The 22194-nt window shown below is 42.6% G+C and overlaps 1 protein-coding gene across 1 annotated transcript in view; it reads left to right on the forward strand.

Moving 5' to 3' along the window:
• COL22A1 (collagen type XXII alpha 1 chain) overlaps positions 1-22194 on the forward strand; it is a 210824-nt gene that overhangs the window by 168184 nt on the left and 20446 nt on the right. Inside the window, exons 40-48 of the mRNA XM_072851149.1 lie at positions 1753-1830; positions 6329-6364; positions 7292-7345; positions 15467-15511; positions 17176-17223; positions 19162-19275; positions 19453-19506; positions 21088-21141; positions 22014-22067. Of these exons, the coding sequence (XP_072707250.1) occupies positions 1753-1830; positions 6329-6364; positions 7292-7345; positions 15467-15511; positions 17176-17223; positions 19162-19275; positions 19453-19506; positions 21088-21141; positions 22014-22067 (537 nt within the window). The remainder of the gene's footprint in view (positions 1-1752; positions 1831-6328; positions 6365-7291; positions 7346-15466; positions 15512-17175; positions 17224-19161; positions 19276-19452; positions 19507-21087; positions 21142-22013; positions 22068-22194) is intronic.

Below are 22194 nucleotides of genomic sequence, written 5' to 3' on the forward strand. Positions count from 1 at the left end.
GGATGTGAATTATTTTCCAATGGGACCAGATAGTCCTGGTTTGCCCTCCTATATTGTAGTTAAGGCAAAGAGTAGCTAGTTGATTTAGTTAATGACACTAATTTCAGCTGAAAAGAATGTTCATTCCCCTATAAGTACACAGCAAAGAGAGAATGGCAAAAAAACCCAACAAAACCCTTTGCTTGTGGGAGCATCTGGATTGTGCTTGAATCTTCAATCAGATATGTTAGAAATTCTCCTCTTTGAAATGACCGTGCCCTGATCTGGATTGGAAGAAGAATAGGATGTTGAAACAGATTCTGTAAATGATATAAGTAGGAATATAGCAGTAAGAGACTAGATCCATCTGGGTCTTGTATTTTTTAAATAACCAAACTGCTATGAAATATTTTTGTTTTTCTGCATTCTGTATAAATGCATTGTAGTCCGTTGTATATGTCTTTGACAGTTCAGAACACACACACAACAATAGACTGAGAATTAATATAAAAATCAGAAAAAAACACTAAAAGAAATCTCATGAAATATTCTATTCAATATCAACACAAGATGGTAAGAATCTTAATTGTGCATGGGAAAATAGTATTGAACTTTTTGTACTGAAATTATGTTCTTGAATAAAATAACAGATAAGGGATCTGCTGGAGTGTTTGAACTAATCAGAATATATTTTTTCTTACTGTCCTTGCAGTACTTTTTCCTTGTAATGTAAGATTAGTTTAAGAAGAAAGAAAGAAAGAAAGAAAGAAAGAAAGAAAGAAAGAAAGAAAGTAAAAGGGAAAAAAATTAGGAGATATTGCAGACTGAATTTTGGGTGGGCAAAATCCACGGGTAACAATTTTTCTATCATGCTTCTACATAGCTGGAAATAGTGTAATAATAAATAACATAAATAAGATTCACTGTTATAAGTCTACTGCCAATGTGAGACCGAATCTCACAACTGCAATACAATCCATAAAAATCTCATTTGATTTCTCCCTATAGCAAAAGAACTGACATTAAATTTAAGTATTGCAGCTGAATTCTTTCTTAACCCTCTGTCTACAATGCCCATTAAACAGTGTCAAGTAGTTGTCTGTGCTCTGCAGGTTTTACTATTGAAAATCCTGTTCTCTAGAAGAGAGGTCTCTCCTTTTGGAGTATAGTCCTCTAGAGAGAGTGGTAGAACTGCTGAATTATTTTTTTACAAAAAATTATTCATACACTTGTGTGAGTAGGCCTATGTTGGTAAAGGAAAGGAGAATATTAAGATGTAAGCAAACATGCCTAATTCTGTCTTCCTCAGATAAATAATCTGTATGTAGCAATGTTTGCAAGTTAGCCATCTACCATAGGAACACAGAGAAAGAAAAGCGCATTATGGTGCTTAGCGTTTCCCCAAGCCAAGGAGAGTGCCTAATACCCTGCAGGCAACTGCAAATGCTGGACATCGGATGCTGTGCACTAAAATAAATTAAAATACTTGTAGAGGCTGTGTTCCCACTCAGTTATGTGATCTGGCACACGTTGACGTTGTGTGAGTGCTCACAGAGGTGGGCTGGGGCTCATGTGAAGGAAGGGGGCCGTTTTCTTGGCATGATGTGACCGTAACAGTGCCATATCCCCATACTGCCACAACCTGATACCGTTACTCTGTGGGCAAGATCAGGTCAGGATGAATCAATGTTATGTCATGTTGTAAAACTTGATTGCATTTCAGCACATTTTCTCAACAGTGCACCAAGCCTTTAACTTCTTCCTTTGTTTCAGGGTGAGAGGGGAGCTCCTGGCCTTCCTGGACAGCCAGGAGACAGAGGTGTGCCAGGAATCGGTCTGGCTGGACCCCCTGTAAGTAGCAGACGCTGCTGCAACCTGTGACAAGGCAAAAACTTACCCATTGCCATCAGGGGAATGGGTTCCCTGGGCTCAGCTGTGCCAAGAGCCCGTGGGACATTTTACCCTCTGAAAATGCAAACTACAAACTAGTCCTGAGGCTGCCATTTGTGGCTCAGATGTTTACACGTCTGTTGTGAGGGCTCTTGATGCATTCGGTTTTAGCTTGACGGAGAAAGGCAGAGAAGTGCTATAGGAGTGATTGATGCCACTGGCTGTTACTCCTGACTTTTCTGCATCATCTTGACACATTGGCTGTGGATGTGAGTCAAGATCTGTGCTGAGCCAGCAGGTCTGGTCTACTGGGCAGACATAACCTTGCTGTCACCCTATTAGAAGGGATGAGTGTGACACACATTCCCACATCAGTGACATAGTCAGCACTCTGATAGGGAAATACAAAGTCGGATTTCTTAAATTGCTGCATTCCAAGAGAGCTATCATCCCCATAATTTCCCACAAATATTTAGTCAGACCTCATCCAGCTCTGCCCTCACCTCTTGTTTATCAGTAGGCCACGAGGTGTATCTGGGAGTCTGCTCTGGAAAGTTTGGATTCTCCTGTCGCTGGGGTTCTATCATTCCAGTACTTGTCATATACAATTCCTCTTGAGATGAGGGAGATTTGGGAGTGTTCTGACTGTAGCCCTGGTCAGAGTCCTCTGGATATGCACTGAATTTGCAAATGAAATATGTTTAGGAGGAAGCAAACTTTATTCCTAGCTGTAATTGCTAGAGGACATCTGAGACCTTGCATTATTTTGCATGCCCTGTACATGCTGTGATACGGTACCAATCACAGTCAATGTTTTAATGCTCTGGTTATCTAGATATAAGTTTCCCAATTAGTACAGGAAATTACCTTGAAATGATAAGTCATATTGCCGTGTAATAGTGGTTGACAAATCTCGCTTTCTGAGGTGTATCTCCAGTTAACATTTGCTTTTACCATGCTGAGTACTATATAAGGTAAAGCAGGCTGGGTCAGTCATGTTTCACACTGTGATTGTGTCATGGCCTTCATGGTCCTCCCAGGGTTACTGATGATTGAAGATTTGCTGAGTATTACTGGTTATGATTTATCTAAGGAACAGTGATGTTCTTGCATTTCTTAATGTTCAGTCATTAATATTAAAATTAAAATGAAATTAGCAAATGAGTACCTGGTTTGTTTGAAAGTCCCTAGGCTGTGGCTAGTTTTTAATTACTGATTTTTAGATTCAGTACAGAGGTAGATGAATTCACTTCTGCATCCTGATGTACACCAGATGACAAAGTTATTCTTCACTGGGGCTTTAGCATCTGCATATCCTTGAACACAAATGACTAAGAACTTGACTCCAAATGTAGACATCACTTTTCTCACACCAGAAGATTACTTTTTTCTGTGTTATCATTGTTTGACCACTGTCATTGGTTTGACCACTTTGTTTGACCACATTGTTTGACCACTGTCAGGATGAGTAGCCACCTACATACCACACTATTCCCAATTGATTTGTTTTTATTTATTTAATCTGCTTCACTATTATGATGGTTTTCTCCACAGTAGATTCAGCTGATAACCTCAGCTCCAGTGCAAAGACTCTGGAATTTGAAAAATACTGTATAACCTTGAATCTATCGGGCTTTCACAAAGACTGAGTCCCACAGAAAAAAAGAGAATAAAGTCAGTGGAGCTGCTTCAATGCATATTACACACTGAATTAAAGGTGTTAGTCTATACCCTTTTTAGTGATGTGACAAAATTCTTTGTATAATACTATCAGCTTCAGAGGTGAGAGCCAGCAATTCTCTTTAATTGGAGTCCTCACCCTGTTTCCTCCTGTGCCCTTAACCTGTCTTGGGCTTTGCTTCCTGCATAAAAGGTATATATAGATGAGGATTTTTTTACTTTGCTAAAGTATTGAGTTACTATTTACATAACACTGAGCCATAAACTGAGTATTAGCAGAGTGTGTTCTTCCCAACTGAACCATAAGCAGAAGAGGGGACTGCTTGGAGAAATGGAGTGAATTCACATGCTTATGCTGAAGTTGCCTAATGGACACATGTGCTGCATAAGTAGAAGGGTTTTGCTCTTGCTCTGCCTTGCCCTGCTTATATTACTATGGATTCAGAATTATGTATTTAGCCTTTGCTTGAGCAGAGCATTAAGGCATCTTTCATGGAGGACTGTATGAGGATTAGTGAATTAATGTGCCTGAAATAGAAACCAAAGGGAGAGGAGTCATAGTGTGAGCCAATTTATTCAAACACAGCCCCAGAGATGTGAGGTCAAACCTTGTTTTGGGTGTGTTTGGAATGCCAAATTGACTCATCCATGTTGGATATGGGTACTGCATCAGTTCTTTGGTGTTCCTATAGAAGTGGGTACCTTTTAGTGGTTCACTCTACCCAGTTGCACCTTTTTAAGTTGCATCCCCAAACAAATAGCATATGCAAACCCACTGAACTCCCTGCTTTGACCATTTAAAGAGCACACATGTCCCGTGGGATGCTTTTCCTTGTGTTAGAGGTAGCTGAATACAGTGGTCTTCAGGACCTGGGGGAATTGTCCTGTCCCAGCCCAACAGATGCAAGGGCACTGTGATTCTGTGTCCCCAGGTCCAGCCAGTAGCGAGCCTGAGCACGTATTGCGAATGGGCATATGCGTATGCGATGCACACACATACACACACGGCCCTGCAGCTACACAGACCAATGCAGAGAATAACGCCTTTATCAACACTCATATAAACCTAAACAGCACTCCCAGAAACATGAGCAGGAATGTCTCGATCCTGCTCCTCCTCTCTGGCTGATGAGGTTTGAAGGCCACTGTTGGAATATATACATGAAATGTGGATCTTTCCAGCAGCTGGTCTTGGACACCTACTCTGCCCAGTACCCAGGCCGCTGCACCCCAGTGTCGTCCAGGTGCTGGCACCCAGACCTGTGAGCCCCCTGCGTTCACAGCCTCACAACCCTGTTGCTGGCACCCAGACCTCTCCTACTCACCAGCTCATCTGGCTTGAAGCTCACTAAGATTCAGCCACATGAGCTCAGATTAATGAGCTCATCCATGCTGAAGAGTGTTACAAATAGGATTTAAAGAGAATATAGTAAATGGGGTTATGTCAGGCTGGCAGCCAGTCCAGTGGGGTTCCCCAGGGCTCAATTTTAGGGCCAGTGCTCTTCAATGTTTTTATAAATGATCTGGACGCAGGAATTGAATGTACTTTAAGTATGTTTGCTGATTATACTAAACTAGGAGGAGCTGTGGACTCCCTCGAGGGTAGAGAGGTCTTACAGAGAGATCTGGATAGACTAGAAAGCTGGGCAATCACCAACCATATGAAATTCAACAAGAGCAAGTGCAGGATTCTGCACCGGGGACAGGGTAATCCTGGTTACACATACAAATTGGGGGACGAGAAGCTGGAGAACAGCCCCATGGAAAGAGAACTGTGTGTTTGGGTTGATGGCAAATTGAATATGAGTCAACAGTGTGCCCTGGCAGCCAAAAGGGCCAACCGTTTCCTGGAGTGCATCAAGCACAGCATAGCTAGCTGGTCGAGGGAGGTGATTGTCCCACTTCACGCTGCACCGGTGCGGCCCCACCTCGAGTACTGTGCGCAGTTTTGGGCGCCTCAATGTAAGGAGGACATCAAACTCTTAGAGTGTGTCCAGGGAAGGACAACCAAGATGATGAAAGATCTAAAGGGCAAGACTTAGGAGGAGCAGCTGAGGTCACTTGGCTTGTTCAGCTTGGAGAAGAGAAGGCTGAGGGGTGACCTCCACACAGTCTACAACTTTCTCAAGGGGAGCAGCAGAGGGGGAGGTGCTGATCTCTCTCTGGTGACCAGCAATAGGACACAAGGAAATGGAATGAAGCTGCATCAGGGAAAGTTCAGACTGGACATTAGGAAAAGGTTCTTCACTGAGAGGGTGGTCGATCACTGGAAAAGGCTCCCCAGGGAAGTGGTCATGGCACCAGGCCTATCAGAGTTCAAGGGGCATCTGGACAATGTTCTTAGTCATATGATTTAATTTTTGGTAGTCCTGCAAGGAGCAGGGAGTTGGACTTGATGATCCTCATGTGTCCCTTCTAACTTGAGATATTCTATGATTCTATGACTGTGGTGGTGTGGCAGGGCTCAGTCAGACACACATCATGTTAGCATACAGCTGACCCCTCTGGTCCCTTTTTCTCTCTTGTTTTCTCGCACTTTTTCCTTCATGATCGACCTCAGTTTCTTCCTTATTCTGCCTTTGTTCCTTCCCCTAAACATCCTGCTGTGAGTATTGCACACTCCAACAATGTCTGTGTGAGCAGCCTGTCAGACTTGATCCTTTTCCTCACCCTTCCTTCTCCAATTCTTGTTATCTTGGTGCTTCAGGACCCACCTTGATCAGCCAAGGTGGGGTGTTAATTTTAAGTGTTTTGATTGCTGTGTCTTTTCTGTTTGCAGGGCCCTATGGGACCCCCAGGAGACAAAGGGTCATTGGTACAGTATGTCTTTCTGACTACACCCAGATTTTATGGGGAGAGAACAACCACATTAATTGTGTTTCCACCAATGATTTCATGAAGACATGTTTAATTAGTTCTTTTTGGCCAAGAATGGTAGGATCACAGGGTGGCTGACCCTCTGAAGGGTCTCTTGTGCATTACCAGCTACTTGTCTGCTATATTGAGTTGTGAGAAAGAGTTGGGAGACTCTTGGCATGGTGACAACTTTTTCTTACCTGTCAATAGTCCTACAAAAGAAAGAATGAGTCACTTGTTTAACCCTTCATTCCAAAAAAGTATTTCAAGGCACATAATTCAAGGCACACTGCTATGCCTTATAGCCAAGGCCTCAAAGGTTTAAAATAAACCATTTTTAAGCATTTTTCTTACTTAAATCTTACAGAAAACCCTGCATTTCAGTATTCACCAAACACACTTAGTTCCTCAACATGCAGTTTTACAAGGATGCAATCCATTGGTGTGAAACAAATAACTCTGTACTGTGGTCTCAGTATACACTGGCATGAATTTCCAGCACGCCAGCCAGTCCTAGCCAGTGTACTAGTTTGGCACTGAGGATCTGGGCCTTCTTTTCTCCTCTACAGTCCTGTGCTCAGTCATATTTTCTCCCTGTTCATAAACTTGCCTCCTATAAGGAGTCATTATTACCTTTCCAGTCAAGGTATGTGAGGCTTGACTTTAGTGATGCACGTAAAGTCCCTTGAAGCACAGAAATAACTGATGCTGTGATAGTGCAATGTGAGATTTAATTTTTTTTTTTCTTAAACTCTCTCATAGTTGTTTAACTGCTAGTTAACTTTTTTCCCAGTAACTATTGGGTTGAGGATTTCTTCTCTTCAGCTAAGAAGCACCTCATAAGTAATGTTCATGTTATTGGGTTTGTCTGTTCTCTCCCTACCAGGGTCCCCGCGGTGTACCTGGTATCCCTGGACCACAGGGGCCTCCTGGCCAGGATGTAAGTAAAATAAAAGTGTAAGTAAGTGCTCAAGAAGTTTGCCAATGTTTGAATCTAATTTCCCTAAAAATTGTGTTCATACTCAAGTAGTCATTGAATGTTACTACGATGGTCCAAGGGAGATGATTCGCAGAATTTTACAAGTTAGGATGTCGGGGGGGGGAAAATTAGGCTAAGGAGGGTTGTCTCAAGGAAAGCAGTGGACTTTACCACTGAACCATTTTAAAATGACACTGGAGAAGGGACTTGGCAGCATACACTGGGGAACAATCCCACACTGGAAAAGGATGATTGTTAAGCTGTCTAGGAACTTCTCAGAAGCTGCTGAGATAAGTAACCTGTAATATTTCTATGAAAACAGGGCCACAGCAGTTAAAAAGCTCTGTGAGTTCATTTTGCTGCTGCTACTATGCATGAGAGATGACATTTTAACCTCTTGGTGTGTTGTCCTCACTCCTGCTGTCTCAGTGGGTGAGTCATGGAGCTGAGGAATAGAGAGAAACGTGGCAGACTCCCAGCTGGAAAGCTGACTCTTCTTGCTGCCTGGCTTTGTCTCAGTGTTGAATCAGAAAGAGGAGTGTTTTATTTCTCTGCTGGTCAGCCGGTCTGTGATATGGAAACCAGTCCTGGAGGAAAAACAGCAAGGAGGCTCTGAAGATTTTGAAAGGCTTGATCTTTGGATTTGTGCCTGTTGAGGGAATGCTGTGGGGAGGGGGCAGTGGCCTCCTCTAACTCCTTCTCAGCGCTGCTTTACGATGCTGTTGTATCTGAAAGGGGGTACCAGTTTTCAAAAAGTCCATGACAAGCGATTTTCAACCCTAGTGTGGCTTTATTGACGTACATCAACTGGTCTAAAGGGTGTACTTTCCTATGGGGTGGACCTCCTTTCCTCCTGCAGTGTTGGAGAAGAAGGTCTAGTTTTCTTCCCACCTACTTTGTCACAAGACAGATGATTATGGCCAGGGTATTCCTCCACAAGTCCATGACAGTAGAAATGGTCCTTTGCCTCCATCACCCTGTGTCCCTGGACAGTGACAGATTCAGGACTGATTGTGTCCTACTGACTGCCCCTATATCTCCTCACCTTGTCTCAGATGTTTGAGATTTTTATCAAGAGGTTTTAAGCAGGAGATACAATAGATGGGTTTATTACAACTGTATTGTGTGAGGAGAGTGCCAGAGACAGCTTTTCTGAGTCTGTTTCTGGCTCTACTCAGATCAGCGTTGACTGGTTAGCTCTTGGAGAGGCAGTACTATAGTCTTTACATCTCTCCTTTTCCCTGCAGAAAATTGCCCAAACGGAACCATTCCTTATGGTATTTATAAAACACATCCTCTGTTACACTAACTGTTTTAATTGCACTCAGCGTGTCTTTTAGGAGCTCTCTGTATTTTGGCTGATCACCTGTTAAGCAATTCTACCTGTGTTTCAGAAAGTGTAAATGTAACTACAGGGCACATTCCAACATTTCTTGCTATAACAGCAGGGATATCTATTTTGACAAGATCATGCCTTTGCAGTTTCTTGATCTCCACTTTCATTTATGACTAGTACAAAGGATTTTTTGTTCTGCTTTTGCGGTCTTGTATATCAATGTAGTATTCCTGTATTCTTTGAAGCATGCCCATTTTTGTACTCTGTTGTGTTTAAACAGTATGTCATCAGTTAGGAAATCTCCAATTTGAATTGGTAATATGAATTTCCCATGCAACTCCCAAGCCATTCAGTGGCAATAGCCTTAATGACTTCCCTCAATGTCTTGTTTTTTGCTGTGGCCTTTGCAAATGTATTCCATGTTTTTTTCTGAGACTGAATAATTCTTTTAAATCATATTTACATACATTAGGTTATTCTCTGCATTATTTTTTCCAGTTGCAGACTCATCAGATGCTCTTGGAAGTGTCTGCTATAAGTTGTTGTATTCGCTGATACTGCAAATCAGATTTACAGTTGTATTTGGGGGGGTGGAAGAGTCAATACTTTTTTTGCAATACCTTTGGCCAGAATTATCTCCCATAGGTGAATAGATTGGTTTTTTTATATGTCTACATTCTAGCTTCTTTCTAGTGCCCTAAAAGCGTGTGCCATATTTTTTGCAATAGCACTGCCCAAGGTCACCTTTTAAAACATCTGTTGGCAACTCATTCAAGCATCAAGAGTTCTCAGAACAGTGTCTTGTCTTATTAAAATTTAGGTTTTGAAAATCCTTATCTAGGTTTACAGTACAGTCGTGCTGGTTTGGCTTTGTTCTGTTCCTCTTAGCAAAAGGCTTGGTGTTTATTTGTCCTCTAGAGTTCACTGTGTCCATAAATCCCTACAGATTCTCTTCTTCTGGGACAAAGTTGGAACATATTGTTTTGTCCCACACACATTATTTTATTGTATTTAAATTTGCAATTTTTTCTGATTAACTAAAGCTCCAATTCTTAAAGCCTGAGAAGTGCTTTCTCTAGGCTTTTTTGTGGTCTTTGTTTTTCCCTCTAGTAGGACTAATTTGTTCCATAACAGGACTACTACTTATTGTGCCTACTTTCATGCCCTCAATTACTTCAGATATTACTTGCACTTGCTTTTGGAAAAAAAAAAATCCAAATCACATTTTAAGCTGGCAGTATTCCTGTATCGAGTATTAAAAAAGCATAGCCTTAAGTACCTTATTTCAGAGAAATTGGCTAATCTCATATTCTGAGAGTTACAAATAATATTTCTACATGTTCAGTGATGTTATGTGCATGGCCACCTCCTCCAGCTGCTCCAGACCAGGTCCCTCCTGCCTGGCCTCTGTTGCCCAGGACCCAGGGTCTCTGCCCAGGTGAAGGGCCGCGGACGCAGCTTTCCCGTTTGCAGGTTCAACCAGTAATGAAGCTGTGCGTGAATCCCAGAGATACAGACATGGACACACAGACACAGAGGACACTGATATGGCTGATCACACAGATTGCCACAGACAAGGCACTGCCTTCAACAGCACCTACGTACAGGACTCACATACAGTATAAGCACAGCCAGACAAGTCCCCTCCTTCTCTTCAGCTGGCAGAGACAGAAGGTCACTGGTGGTGGCACACACACACATTCTCTAGGTTCACAAGCACACACATATTTGTGGATCCTTCGAGCATTGGCACAGCCTCTCTGTCCTGGCACCTCTGCCCAGATCCCAGACTCCCTTACCCACTCCATGGGTCCCTTACTTGCCTGCTGGTCCAGCTGATGCTTGCTGCAAACATGCAACACTCATACAGTTGTCCTTCGTGCACTCCACACTCGTGGTTCCCCATGGGCATACCAACATGGACACCCCTGCCCACCTGATACCTCAGCCTGGACCCAAGTCCCTCTACTTGCCAGCTGGTCAAGCTTGAAGTTTGCTGATGAATACACACCCCCCCTACACACACACCCCAGCACTGGGGAAGATACAGACATTCGCCCCATCCCAGCTGGCATCAGGCACATGGGCTGTGACCTGTGGTCCCATGCCAGCCCCCAGCATGAAGCCCCTCACTGACCTTGCTCATGCTGGTTCCCCCAGTAGGTGGTTTTGGGAACACACACCATTCCCGCCCCAGTGGCTGGAGGTTAAAGTCCCGTGCTGTCACTCCGGTAGCTGACAACAGAGGCCGGGGGAGCCTACACGCCCGGTCTGACTCCAGTAGCTGGCACCAGTTTTCACTCACATGCACATACAGGTCTCACCAGTAGCTGGCACTTAGTCCTTGCAGCACACATACACATTATGCAGAGACATAGTTAAGAAGAGGTTTAATAAGAAGATATAAGATGACAGGGCAAACCATGGTGATCAGGTGCAGGGCTCAACCAGACAAGTGCACTGACCAGTCCCGTTTTACACAGGACTGGCCCCTTTTATACGCTTTTCTGTCTACCCTCCTGTTTGTTCCTCTCTGCTCCCCCTTCCCCTGCACATCCCCTCGTGCATCTCCACAGCTCTATCAATTCCTGCACCCGTCCCAGTTCAGGATCCCCCTGGTTTACGCTCTTATCACTTGCAAAGGCCAGGTTGATCTTCCTGGAAGTGCAGCCTGTGGTTTCTTGATAGCCCATCAATTAGTGTGAGTAGCAAGGTTTGTTTCTTGTTAGGTCTGTGTCTTGGTATATTTTGTTTCTGATTTCCTCCTTTTCCCTTAGTTTCCAAATTGACAAGGTCCCAGGTCAGATAACCTTGCTGGAATAAACCTTCTCACACTCCCACGTGCTTTCATCAATTAGTGTGACTGCCCAGGTCTGGTTCCCATCACTGCCTCCCTTATTTGTCGGTCATATTTGTGTCTCTGTATGTTCTTATTTATGCTTTCCTCCTCATTTTCCTTTGTTGCATTGAAAAAGGTTCTTGACCAGATACCCCTAAAGGAGCAGACACTCTCTGGCCAAATACCCTTAAACTACACATTTTTCGGGAAACAACCACTATCCTCTGTCTGTCTGCTGGGAGATAAAATGTTTCTGTTCAACATACCTACCTTGTTCCCTTAGATTAGAAAACAATCTGAATGAGACATTCTCTTGTCCTACTATTAGCAATGAGGGCACACATTTAATAGGCTCTTTCTGTATTTTAATTAACATAAACATTGAATTAATCACTTTTTAATTATGTTAATTATTTATGATAACTAAGTTCCAGTATTACCAGGAAGTTAATCTTCCCCTGCATTTATTTTCATAATTACAAAAACTTTGTGGATGCATACATTACTGCCATCAGATCTGAAAAGCAGAGTTTTCTGTTCTGGGGTTGATTTTCCCATACAGTTAGAAGGACAGTTCCAAAGAGTCTTTGTGTTTGTTTTAGGGTACATACACCCCAAACCAGAGTACACATTAAACCTCCTTTTGGCTTTTTATTCCTGGGACTTATAACCTATTTAAACTATTGCATTTCAAATTTAATTTTCAGTCTTGTAATAGAACTATGCCACTATAAGCCTGTGTGACTAGTTTCCTTATACACTTTCTTTTATTTTCATGTACATCACTTACCTGAGCATCATTTTTCAGCCTGTCATCTGCACAGCTTCCATCAGTTCCCAGTTAGAGACCATTCCTGTGTGTCAGATTTTGCAGACTGATAAAGTACTCTGGATCCCGTGCATCATACCACCTCATTGCTGACATCTTTTTCCTGCACTGATATGCTGTACCACTCATTGGATATCCTACTTTGTGCCAGCCACTGTTGGCTGCAAACTCCTGAAAGTGTTCAAACTTTATGAGCTTTCCCATGCTGTTGTTATTTGGGTCTGTGCATGTTCCCACATCACATTAGCAGCATTTCTTTTCAGTGCCATGCATACTCTTTTATTTTCTGGCTTTCTTTTTTCCAGTTTCCTCCCCTGTTAGTCAGCTTGTCAGATGCAGTTCTACCCTCCGTGCCTTCCTTCTAGCATTTTCATTCTGCTCTAAGCAATGTTTCCAGCTTGGCCCTTGTTGTCAGCCTTTTCTAACACCAGGCCTGTATAGTCCAGCAGTCTTTCCTCTACTTTGGACTCTGCTTCCAGTTGCCTATTCTCTGATAATGCAACATGCTGAAGTGCCATCATCCTACATTTGGTTTGTTCTTTTCAGCTCAGACAAGCATTCTTCAAAGGACTCTGTCTTTTTGCAGTCTCGTACCTTTCAACTGTTTGACTTTTCCTGGGGATGTAGTAGTTTTCAGATTTGTCAGCCATGGTACATAGCTTAATTTCTTATCCTGGCTTATTTGCACCCTGTTAAAGACATCACCAACTCCACATCATACAGCGTTCCAGAAAATAGGTCCATCCCTTTTTGTCTCAAGGCAATCTGATACATGTGGATATCACAGCCATGCTTAAATCTTACCCAGGATTTCAGTTTTAGTCACTCCCTTCTTGTGTGTCTTTTCTCATAACTAAGAAATCTTTTCCTATATTCTTCTTTAAATAAATCTTCTTTAAATGCTCAAATTCTACTGCTAGTACCATGTCGTATTTCAGATCCCTAAGCAAAAGGCTGTCAGCGAGCCCTGTGGTAGAAATAGTTTATTTATAGCTACGTTAATAGCATGAAAGACATTTCTGAATTGTCTTTTCTGTGTTGCTTTCTGATCCAGGATGATTCTCATGGCTCAAGTCTTTTCTTTGCATCACACTCCTTAAAGCTAGTGCTGTGTGAGTCTTCCTGAACAAAGTAGGTCTGGGAATATAACAACATCTGTGTAATTGTTATTTAGGCAGCCCTCTTCCCACTTGCAGAGGTGGTTGAGAACCACAGTGGAGAGGATGCCAAAAGCATGACCTGACAATTAGCATCTGTGAAAGAGAAAGGACTTTGGGATCATCCCATGTTCTTCTACATTCTGTGGAAGAAGCAAAACTGTAAATTATAATGTTTCTGTATATTTACTCAATTCCCCAGAAGGACATTTGTGGGGAATTATGAGCTAAGAATCTCCTTCACACCTTATCTTCTATTGGTTCTCACCCGCAGAAGGTTTAGTTCCTCAGGAAACAAGCTTTCATGCATGGACTTCTGTACTACTTCAGTTCTACTTTAGCTCCACTTCCGTTCATGTTTAATATTAATCTCTTAGAAAGTCAAGGTAACTGAAGAGTTGTTGTTCACCCAGAAGTGTTTAATGTGGACATACAAAAAGAACACTAAATATATTTTCCCATTTTCTCTCTCCTCTAGCAAGAAGTAGGGGATTTAAGTCATAAGTGAGATACAAGGATGAAATTCAAGTTTGCTCTATAGCTTATGGTGTAGCAGGGTATAATGACTTTGTCTTTGTGCACACACAGTGCACTTAAGTCATTAATCCCCAGGTAGCAAAGTAACTCCCCATCTGCTTGTCTGCATAAATAACACAATGAGCTGATTGGAGACAATGGACCAACGTGAGACAAGGTGATTGACAGAATGCCTACTCCCCTTCCTGGCAAAGCGTTTGACCAATTTTTAAAGGCGCTTTCCAGGTGGAAGTTTTGGATAGTCTCAGAGAGTCCCCTAGGTAGCCCCTGCTGAGCCTAGACCAACTGAAAGCCACTACTCATATCTTCAGTGTGTTGATTAACATCCTGGGTGGGGAATCTGGCACCATCCCAGAGACCTGTCCAGGTGGGTCCTGCTGCAGAATCAACAAAACTGAACACAGATAAGATGCTTTTAAAGGGTCAGTAGAAACTGTTCCTGCAGATGCAAAAATGGTCACATAGGACAGCCTTTTGTATGTGGTTAAGATAGATATGTTCTTTAAGGTACTCAATATGGATAGAACATGCGTATGCTTGAGTGATGACACAAGGTGACGGGCCAGCCGGATACAGGAATTTAGCAGAGAATGGTTTGGGGAAATCTCACCCAGTCCAACTTAAAACACCACTGCAAGGATCCTCGCAATGCAGATTTCTGTCACCGTCTGGACAGTGACCAACTGTCCTGTTCAAAAGATTCCATTTCCCATGTGAGCATTACTTTATGCAAAGATTCAAAAATAATCTTCAGTTTTGTTTGGTTTGGTTTGTTTTTTTGGTTTTTTTTGTTTTTTTTTAACAAACTAATGACTTGCTAATGACAGGCAAGAGATGCCCATTGAGGGGGGGGTCCCTTTTTGAAACCATGACTTCCTGGACCTTAAATTCTAAAGGATGCTGGTCATTTTTATGCCTTCATCTCATTAAAACTTATAGCAATACACCCCCACAAACAAACAAACAAACAAAAAGGCTCATTGCAATTTCAGGTGCAAGGGACCTGTTTGCAAGGCTCGTGGAAAGCAAGGTCTTGATTTTGCATGTTACAAGTGTCTTCAGGGATTTAAAGCTTCATCCTTCACACTGTAGTTCATAATGTTTCCTGTGACTAGAAGACAAGCTAAAGCAATTTCAGTCTTTGTGTGACTCAAATGAATTTAACAAAGTCACATCATAGATAAGTGAGACTTAGGAGGGGTTCAGAGATTGTTAAAGTTGCAGATATTTAAAGGAGTTTACTGTTTGTCACATGCAAGGAGCAGTGGTACTTAGTGGCAGGAAGTAAAATGTGTGCTAGTCCAGAGCAGTCAGCAGAGTGTGGGAGCAACCAGGGGGTTATTGCATGACAATTTCACAATTTTTTCTTTCTCTTCATCTGTAGGGTCTACCTGGAAATCCAGGGGAAAGAGGACCTCCTGGAAAACCAGTATGTAACTTCACTTCTATGTTACATCTTCCTTTTAACTCAGTTTCCACCTGTACACCTCACCTCAGAAGTGCACTTCAGTGTATTTCCACTGCTGCTCTTCCCAGCAGAGCAACTGGAAAAACACTAAGAACCACTGAGGGGTTATGAAAAAAATACCTATTTCTACGACAAAGTGACCCACCTACTGGATGAGGGAAAGGCTGTGGATGTTGTCTATCTAGACTTCAGTAAAGCCTTTGACACGGTTTCCCACAGCATTCTCCTGGAGAAACTGGCTGCTTATGGCCTGGACGGGTATACTCTTCGCTGGGTAAAAAACTGGCTGGATGGCCGGGCCCAAAGAGTGGTGGTGAATGGAGTTTACTCCAGTTGGCGGCCGGTCACAAGTGGTGTTCCCCAGGGGTCAGTTTTGGGGCCAGTTCTGTTTAATATCTTTATAAATGATCTGGATGAAGGGATCGAGTGCACCCTCAGTAAGTCTGCAGACAACAAGTTGTGCGAGAGTGTTGATCTGCTTGAGGGTAGGAAGGCTCTACAGAGGGACCTGGACACGCTTGATCAATGGGCTGGGGCCAACTGTTCAACACTGTTCAACAAGGCTAAGTGCCAGGTCCTGCACTTGGGTCACAACAACCCCATGCAACGCTACAGGCTTGGGGAAGAGTGGCTGGAAAGCTGCCTGGTGGAAAAAGACCTGGGGGTGTTGGTTGACAGATGACTGAATATGAGCCAGCAATGTGCCCAGGTGGCCAAGAAAGCCAACGGCATCCTGGCTTGTATCAAAAATAGTGTGGCCAGCAGGACTAGGGAAGTGATCGTGCCCCTGTACTCAGCATTGGTGAGGCCGCACCTCAAATACTGTGTTCAGTTTTTGGGCCCCTCACTACAAGAGAGACATTGAGGTGCTGGAGCGTGTCCAGAGAAGGGCAACGAAGCTGGTGAAGGGTCTAGAGCAGAAGTCTGATGAGGAGCGGCTGAGGGAACTGGGGTTGTTTAGCCTGGAGAAAAGGAGGCTGAGGGGAGACCTTATCGTTCTCTACAACTACCTGACAGGAGGTTGTAGAGAGGTGGGTATCGGTCTCTTCTCCCAGGTAACAAGTGATAGGATGAGAGGAAATGGCCTCAAGTTGCACCAGGGGAGGTTTAGACTGGATATTAGGAAATTTTACTTCACTGAAAGGGTTATCAAGCATTGGAACAGGCTGCCCAGGGAAGCAGTTGAGTTGCTGAGTACCCTGGAGGTATTTAAAAGACGTTTGGATGAGGTGCTTAGGGACATGGTGTAGTGGTGGACTTGGTAGTGTTAGGCTTACGGTTGGACTTGATGATCTCAAAGGTCTTTTCCAACCTATACAATTTTGTTGATTCTGTGATCTATGATGGCTTTGGAACAGTATGAAAATAACTGGGTATTCTGCATGTAAATAAAAGCCAAAATTTTAAAGGCATTTTCTTAGCACCGCTATGCAGTACCCTCAGCAAGAACTATCTCAGATGTGATGAAGTGTATTGATAATGTAGGGCAGGAAGTATGTGTTTGACCCAGTGAATCCTGGGCAGGGCAAGGGAAACCAATGAGAGTCCATAACCAGTTCAGGAAAATTTTTTACACCTTGATGCCTTTTAAAATTGCCTGACATAATGACTTTCTCATTCCACAGGGCTCCTCACCCCTGCTCTCTCCAGAGGACATAAATCTCTTAGTAAAGGTAATCAGCCTTTGATGATGGTGGGAGTTTATCTGTATGTTTGATTCAGACCTGACTTAACACTCTGTGATGGGAAAGTGTCTGAGCTACAAGTGTAAAAGGTGCCTTTAAACACTCTGTCAAAGCTTGAAACTGCAGCTCTTCTACTTGCACTGGTATTGGGACACTAGAGCACATGCTGGAGATCAAAATCCAATGCCTTTTGACTGTCCCCAGCAGTGAAATGACCCACAAAGGTCTTTATAAAATGGTATATGTTACAAAAGCTCTGAGTCCTTTTCAGCTCTTTATGAGGCATGCATTCCAGAGGAGAAATAAACATTGTTGAATTGTATTACCTAAACCAGAAAATGGAAACCATTTTAATAAAATGTCTGATTTTTCATGTATACCTTCAACAGTGACTGGAGTAGTTTTGAACTGTGGGTGCAAAGTCAGTTTGCATAGTGCATCTAAAAGGATGCAGGTAATTAAGTCCAGATGCACCCATGTTTCAAAAGCGATGATCTGTCTGTCTGCTTTTACTCTCCATTTAGAGTCTTGTCTGGGAAATAAGTCAGCATTTGATAGGTGTTGACTGCAAAATCTTTACAGGTTTACATGGGCTGAGTTGGGAGATTTTTAAGCAGTCTTGGGACATGGCAAGAAATCCTTTCTTATTGATTAAAAGAAAGAAAAAAATTACCTTTTTTTACCAACCCCATTAACAAAAGGACCCTTTTAAGATTGCTATTGTGAAATGCCTTTATTGAAGAGCTGTCTTTCTTATGGAGCCAAGTATTTTTCTGGAGATTTCACTGTATGGTATTGTTTGGGATTTCTGATCAGGGCAATAGCAAGAGACTGATTTTTGGGTACAGGATGTCATTTCGATGTTCCTTTGTTTTCTTCCTTTGATTATCTTATGGTTAAACACACTCAGATGCCTTGCATATTCTTTCTGCTTGGCATTTTTTCACTCCACACTTGGTATAGATCTATATAAAGCAGCACCTTGAAATCTCAGATGAAATCAGGGTTCTGTTGTTCTGGTTGTTTCTCAAGCACTTATATTGTGAGTAGGTAAATATGTATGTAGGGACTGAGACTTAGAAAGACAGTTTACCCCACAGTTTTGCAACGCATCATTGACAGAGTTGGGTGTTGGAGCAAGCTCTCCTAACTCTCGGCCTGATGATCCGTCTGTTGCGCTATGCTGTCTCTTATAGGCAGGATTCACTCCCGTTTTGGTGAAGAGAGTCTGCCTTTGAAATGGAAATGTCATACGCATAGTATTTAATTTCCTGAGGATAGTAGAATGTCAGGACTACTAAGATGATGCTTCAAAGAGTTTTGGAAGGAGGGAGGTAGTAATTCTCCGTTTCAGAATTTGGCCAGGACACTGTGACATTCACTTGGTCTTCATGAACTCCATCGGATGAATTCTTCTTGGCCATGCTAGCTGCTGAATACAGTTTCCCTTGCAGAACACCCTTTCTGACATTGTGCTGCACCTGGGTTTTCCCTAGCAATGTGCCTTCTGAGCAGTAACCCAGCTCTTTCAGACTAGTGTAGACACAGTTTTCTAGTAGTCTTGTAGCTTCAAAACAAGGTTGTTCTCGGTAGTCTTGCTTTGCGGCTCTCTGACCTCCCCATTAGGAAGAGCTTTTCCTTGTTTTCTTGATCCTGGATGATCAGTTAGGACCTGTCCAAATAGAACGGATAGGAAACTCCCTGTGGGAACATGTGTGAGCTCAGCTGCTGACCCTTGCTGTGCTCCACACTGCCCTCATTTCAGTTCTGTAAGGCAAAGTAACCCAGATCCTACCCAGTGTGGTCAAACTGCAGAGGCCTACATATTATACTAGCACCACACTGCTGCATTCATAATGGGTGTCTGTAGGGTCTGCTAAGAGCCTTCCATCTGTTGCTAATTTATTTCTCCATGTTCTCTCCTAGGACGTGTGCAGTGAATGCCCTCCTGGCCCACCAGGACTGCCAGGCATCCCAGGTTTCAAAGGTGATAAAGGTCTCCGAGGACCACCAGGTAGAGATGGCCAGGATGGGAAAATGGTAAGAGAGCTGGGGAAGTGACCATGCCTTGGATGTGGTGTAACCTTGTTTTTCTTATAATATTTTTAGATGGCTGATTTAAATTTTTTTCCATCAACAACTTTCTGAATCTTTTTTAGATGTCTGTGGAGTCAATGCACTAACCTAGTGTTTACCTCTACCTCTTCTGCATTGCAGGGGAATGCTGGTCCCAGAGGTCCTGCAGGCCCACCTGGGCTGGATGGCCCAAAGGTTGGTTGGTTTTATTCAGTTGTCTAATGAAAACGTATTTGTTGAATTTCATTACATTGGTGTTTTGATGACAGGTAAGGACTTGAGAGTAAGTTTCAATCCAAATCAGGTGAGGAAGAAGTTAAAGCCTCAGCAGTAGCCACCCTGCCTGTTCCTCTCCACTTTGAATCCTATATGCTTGAATCACTTAAACTAAGGATGATGAAATGGGCTGCTGGGCTCCATATACACTATCTGCCATGGTGGTTTTATCCACAGACTCTGGATGCTTCCTGAAACACACGATAGGAAGAACTCCTTGTTTCATCTATATGCTTCTGCCTAACAGTCTAGGGACACAGGCCAACATAAAACTTCCAGTGTCTGAAGGATTCCAATAATGTCACATTTCAAACATTTCCCATGAAGAGACTGTCATCAGTCTGCTCACAGTGCCAGTGCCTGGTCACAATCAAAACCTTTACAACTGCCTAATGTGAAATAAATCAAAACAAATCAATGGAGGGAGAGATAAGGTGATTTCACGATGGACCACAGTTTCCTCCAGACTTCCCTGCATTACTGGCCTACGGTCTAAAACAGCTTCTGCTATTTTAACATCTTTGTATTTGCACTTATTAGAATGTAGGACAAGCTAATAGAGTTTCATGAATTAATTTTATATCTTGCAATTAAAAGTGTGGTGGGGAGAGCAGTGCACTCTCAAAAGTAAATATAGGGTTGATCAAAATGAAAGTATGTTCCAGGATAAAATTTGCAAAAGAATTAGTAACCCATAAAGACAATAATTGGCAGAAACACCAAGCAGTCTGAGACATGCCGTCTGCTGCTTTCTTATATGCTTTGAGAAAGCAGAGATTTAGGCAGCAAGATTGAATATTTAGGTGAAGTAGCAGCCCTCCCTCCCCCACTTTTCTCCTAGCTCTCACGTAGTAAACGAGAGTATTATTTTCATGCCCAGCAATTCATTAGTGTTCTGTGCATTGTTCATAATTTGTTCCCTATCATCTCAGTATTTTTCACTGTGTGTGAGACTCATCTTGCCTTACTTTAAGCACTGATTATACAGACATCTACCCTTTAGTAAGCTGCCTCTGTTCTGTTGTCACTAGGACAGAAAGAGAGAGAGAAAGAGGGGGGCACTTTCTGGGTATGAATTTTCTGACTGCACCTTAGAAATGCTGTTTTTATTGCTGCTGTCCCTGAAGGGAAAAGAGATTACTAGCTCATACTATGAATGCCTTTGTTGGGCCAGATGATGCCTTACCAAGATCTGATTTAGTGAAGTTCTTAACAACCTGTCTGCTTTCTAAGGATGTGGAAGTCCTCTTTATGTCCATGAGACTACAACATAAAAAAAAGGGCTATGCTGGGTCTGTTTAAAGGCCATTCTTCACATATATTCCTGGCTCCAACATTGGTAGTGAAAGTCTAGGGAAGAATTTAAAAGGAGGGCAAGTAGGACTCAGTCCTAATTTATGTGTTTTATGCTCAAATGTCCAAGTGCTTTATGAAATAGGTCAAAAAGCTGATACAATACTGAATCTAAGTGACTTTCAGTGGCTTTTTTTATGTTATCAGGGTGCTAAAGGAGACCGCGGTATGACTGGGGATGCAGGAGAAAAAGGTGAACAGGTAAAAACAGAGTGTGGTTTCCAACAGTGCTGTCACTGTGATTGTTCCTTCATCAAAAACTCCTATGATGTCTGTAGAGCAATACCCTTCTCAGAGGCAGAGGAGGAAGATGGGAGCTCTTCAATACTGATAAGCCTCAAATGGGCTATGCTGAAGAGTGGAACTGTAGCAGTCCTCTACAGGCTTCCATCCTCATCTCCAATAAAAACCTTCCCTTATGGTCTGTTTCCTCACCTCTAGATTGGATGCATTAAATTCTCTACATTACTCAACTTGTACTCATTTCCCCAGATAATGCCTAGATGACATCCAGGAGGTCAAGCATCTTTGGGTTGAAAAAGCCAGTGTTTGTCCTAGAAGATGAATATAAGGATGACCTCTTTTAGGAGGGACTGAGATGCCACAGGAAAGAGAATGGTCTAAATTAGAGCAAAGTTTCATAGTTAATTTTGCCAAGGGCTGAGTCAATAATTTAAGGTGCAAATCATCACCTTTTCAATGAGATTTGTAGGATATTTTAAACAGGTTTGGTTTCCTGCCTGATCTCCTGCCTTGTACAATTCCACAATATCTGTTCTCATCTCCCATTAGTATAGACTAAAGTACACATTAGAAAAAATACACCTTAAATCTAACTATGTACACCTCATCTAACTAAGGACACCTTAAATAAACTATGTTTATTTCTGAAGTGCATGCTTTGCAAACCAAGGTTTTGCTTTAAAAAGCCATGGTTCCTTATTTCCTTATAACCAACTCTCTGTGAATTGTTTCATTTTGACGTTACCTCACAATGTTCAATCACCAGTTAACTTTTATACAACTAGAGATGTGACTAAAGCATAAAGAAAGTCTCTCTTTTCATTCTGCAGGGCCACCCTGGAATACCTGGCTTCTCAGGGGCTCCTGGAAACCCTGGTCCACCTGTAAGTTCCTCTGTTGCAAAGATGGCCCTGTATTTTCCTTACTAATAAAGGTAGTTGCAAGTTCCATATGGAAGAAAGGACCATTCCCACCTGTTTATGGTTGCATTTGCATTTTCCAACAGGTTCC

This window comes from Ciconia boyciana, chromosome 2, assembly GCF_034638445.1.
Source record: "Ciconia boyciana chromosome 2, ASM3463844v1, whole genome shotgun sequence".
Taxonomy (NCBI): domain Eukaryota; kingdom Metazoa; phylum Chordata; class Aves; order Ciconiiformes; family Ciconiidae; genus Ciconia; species Ciconia boyciana.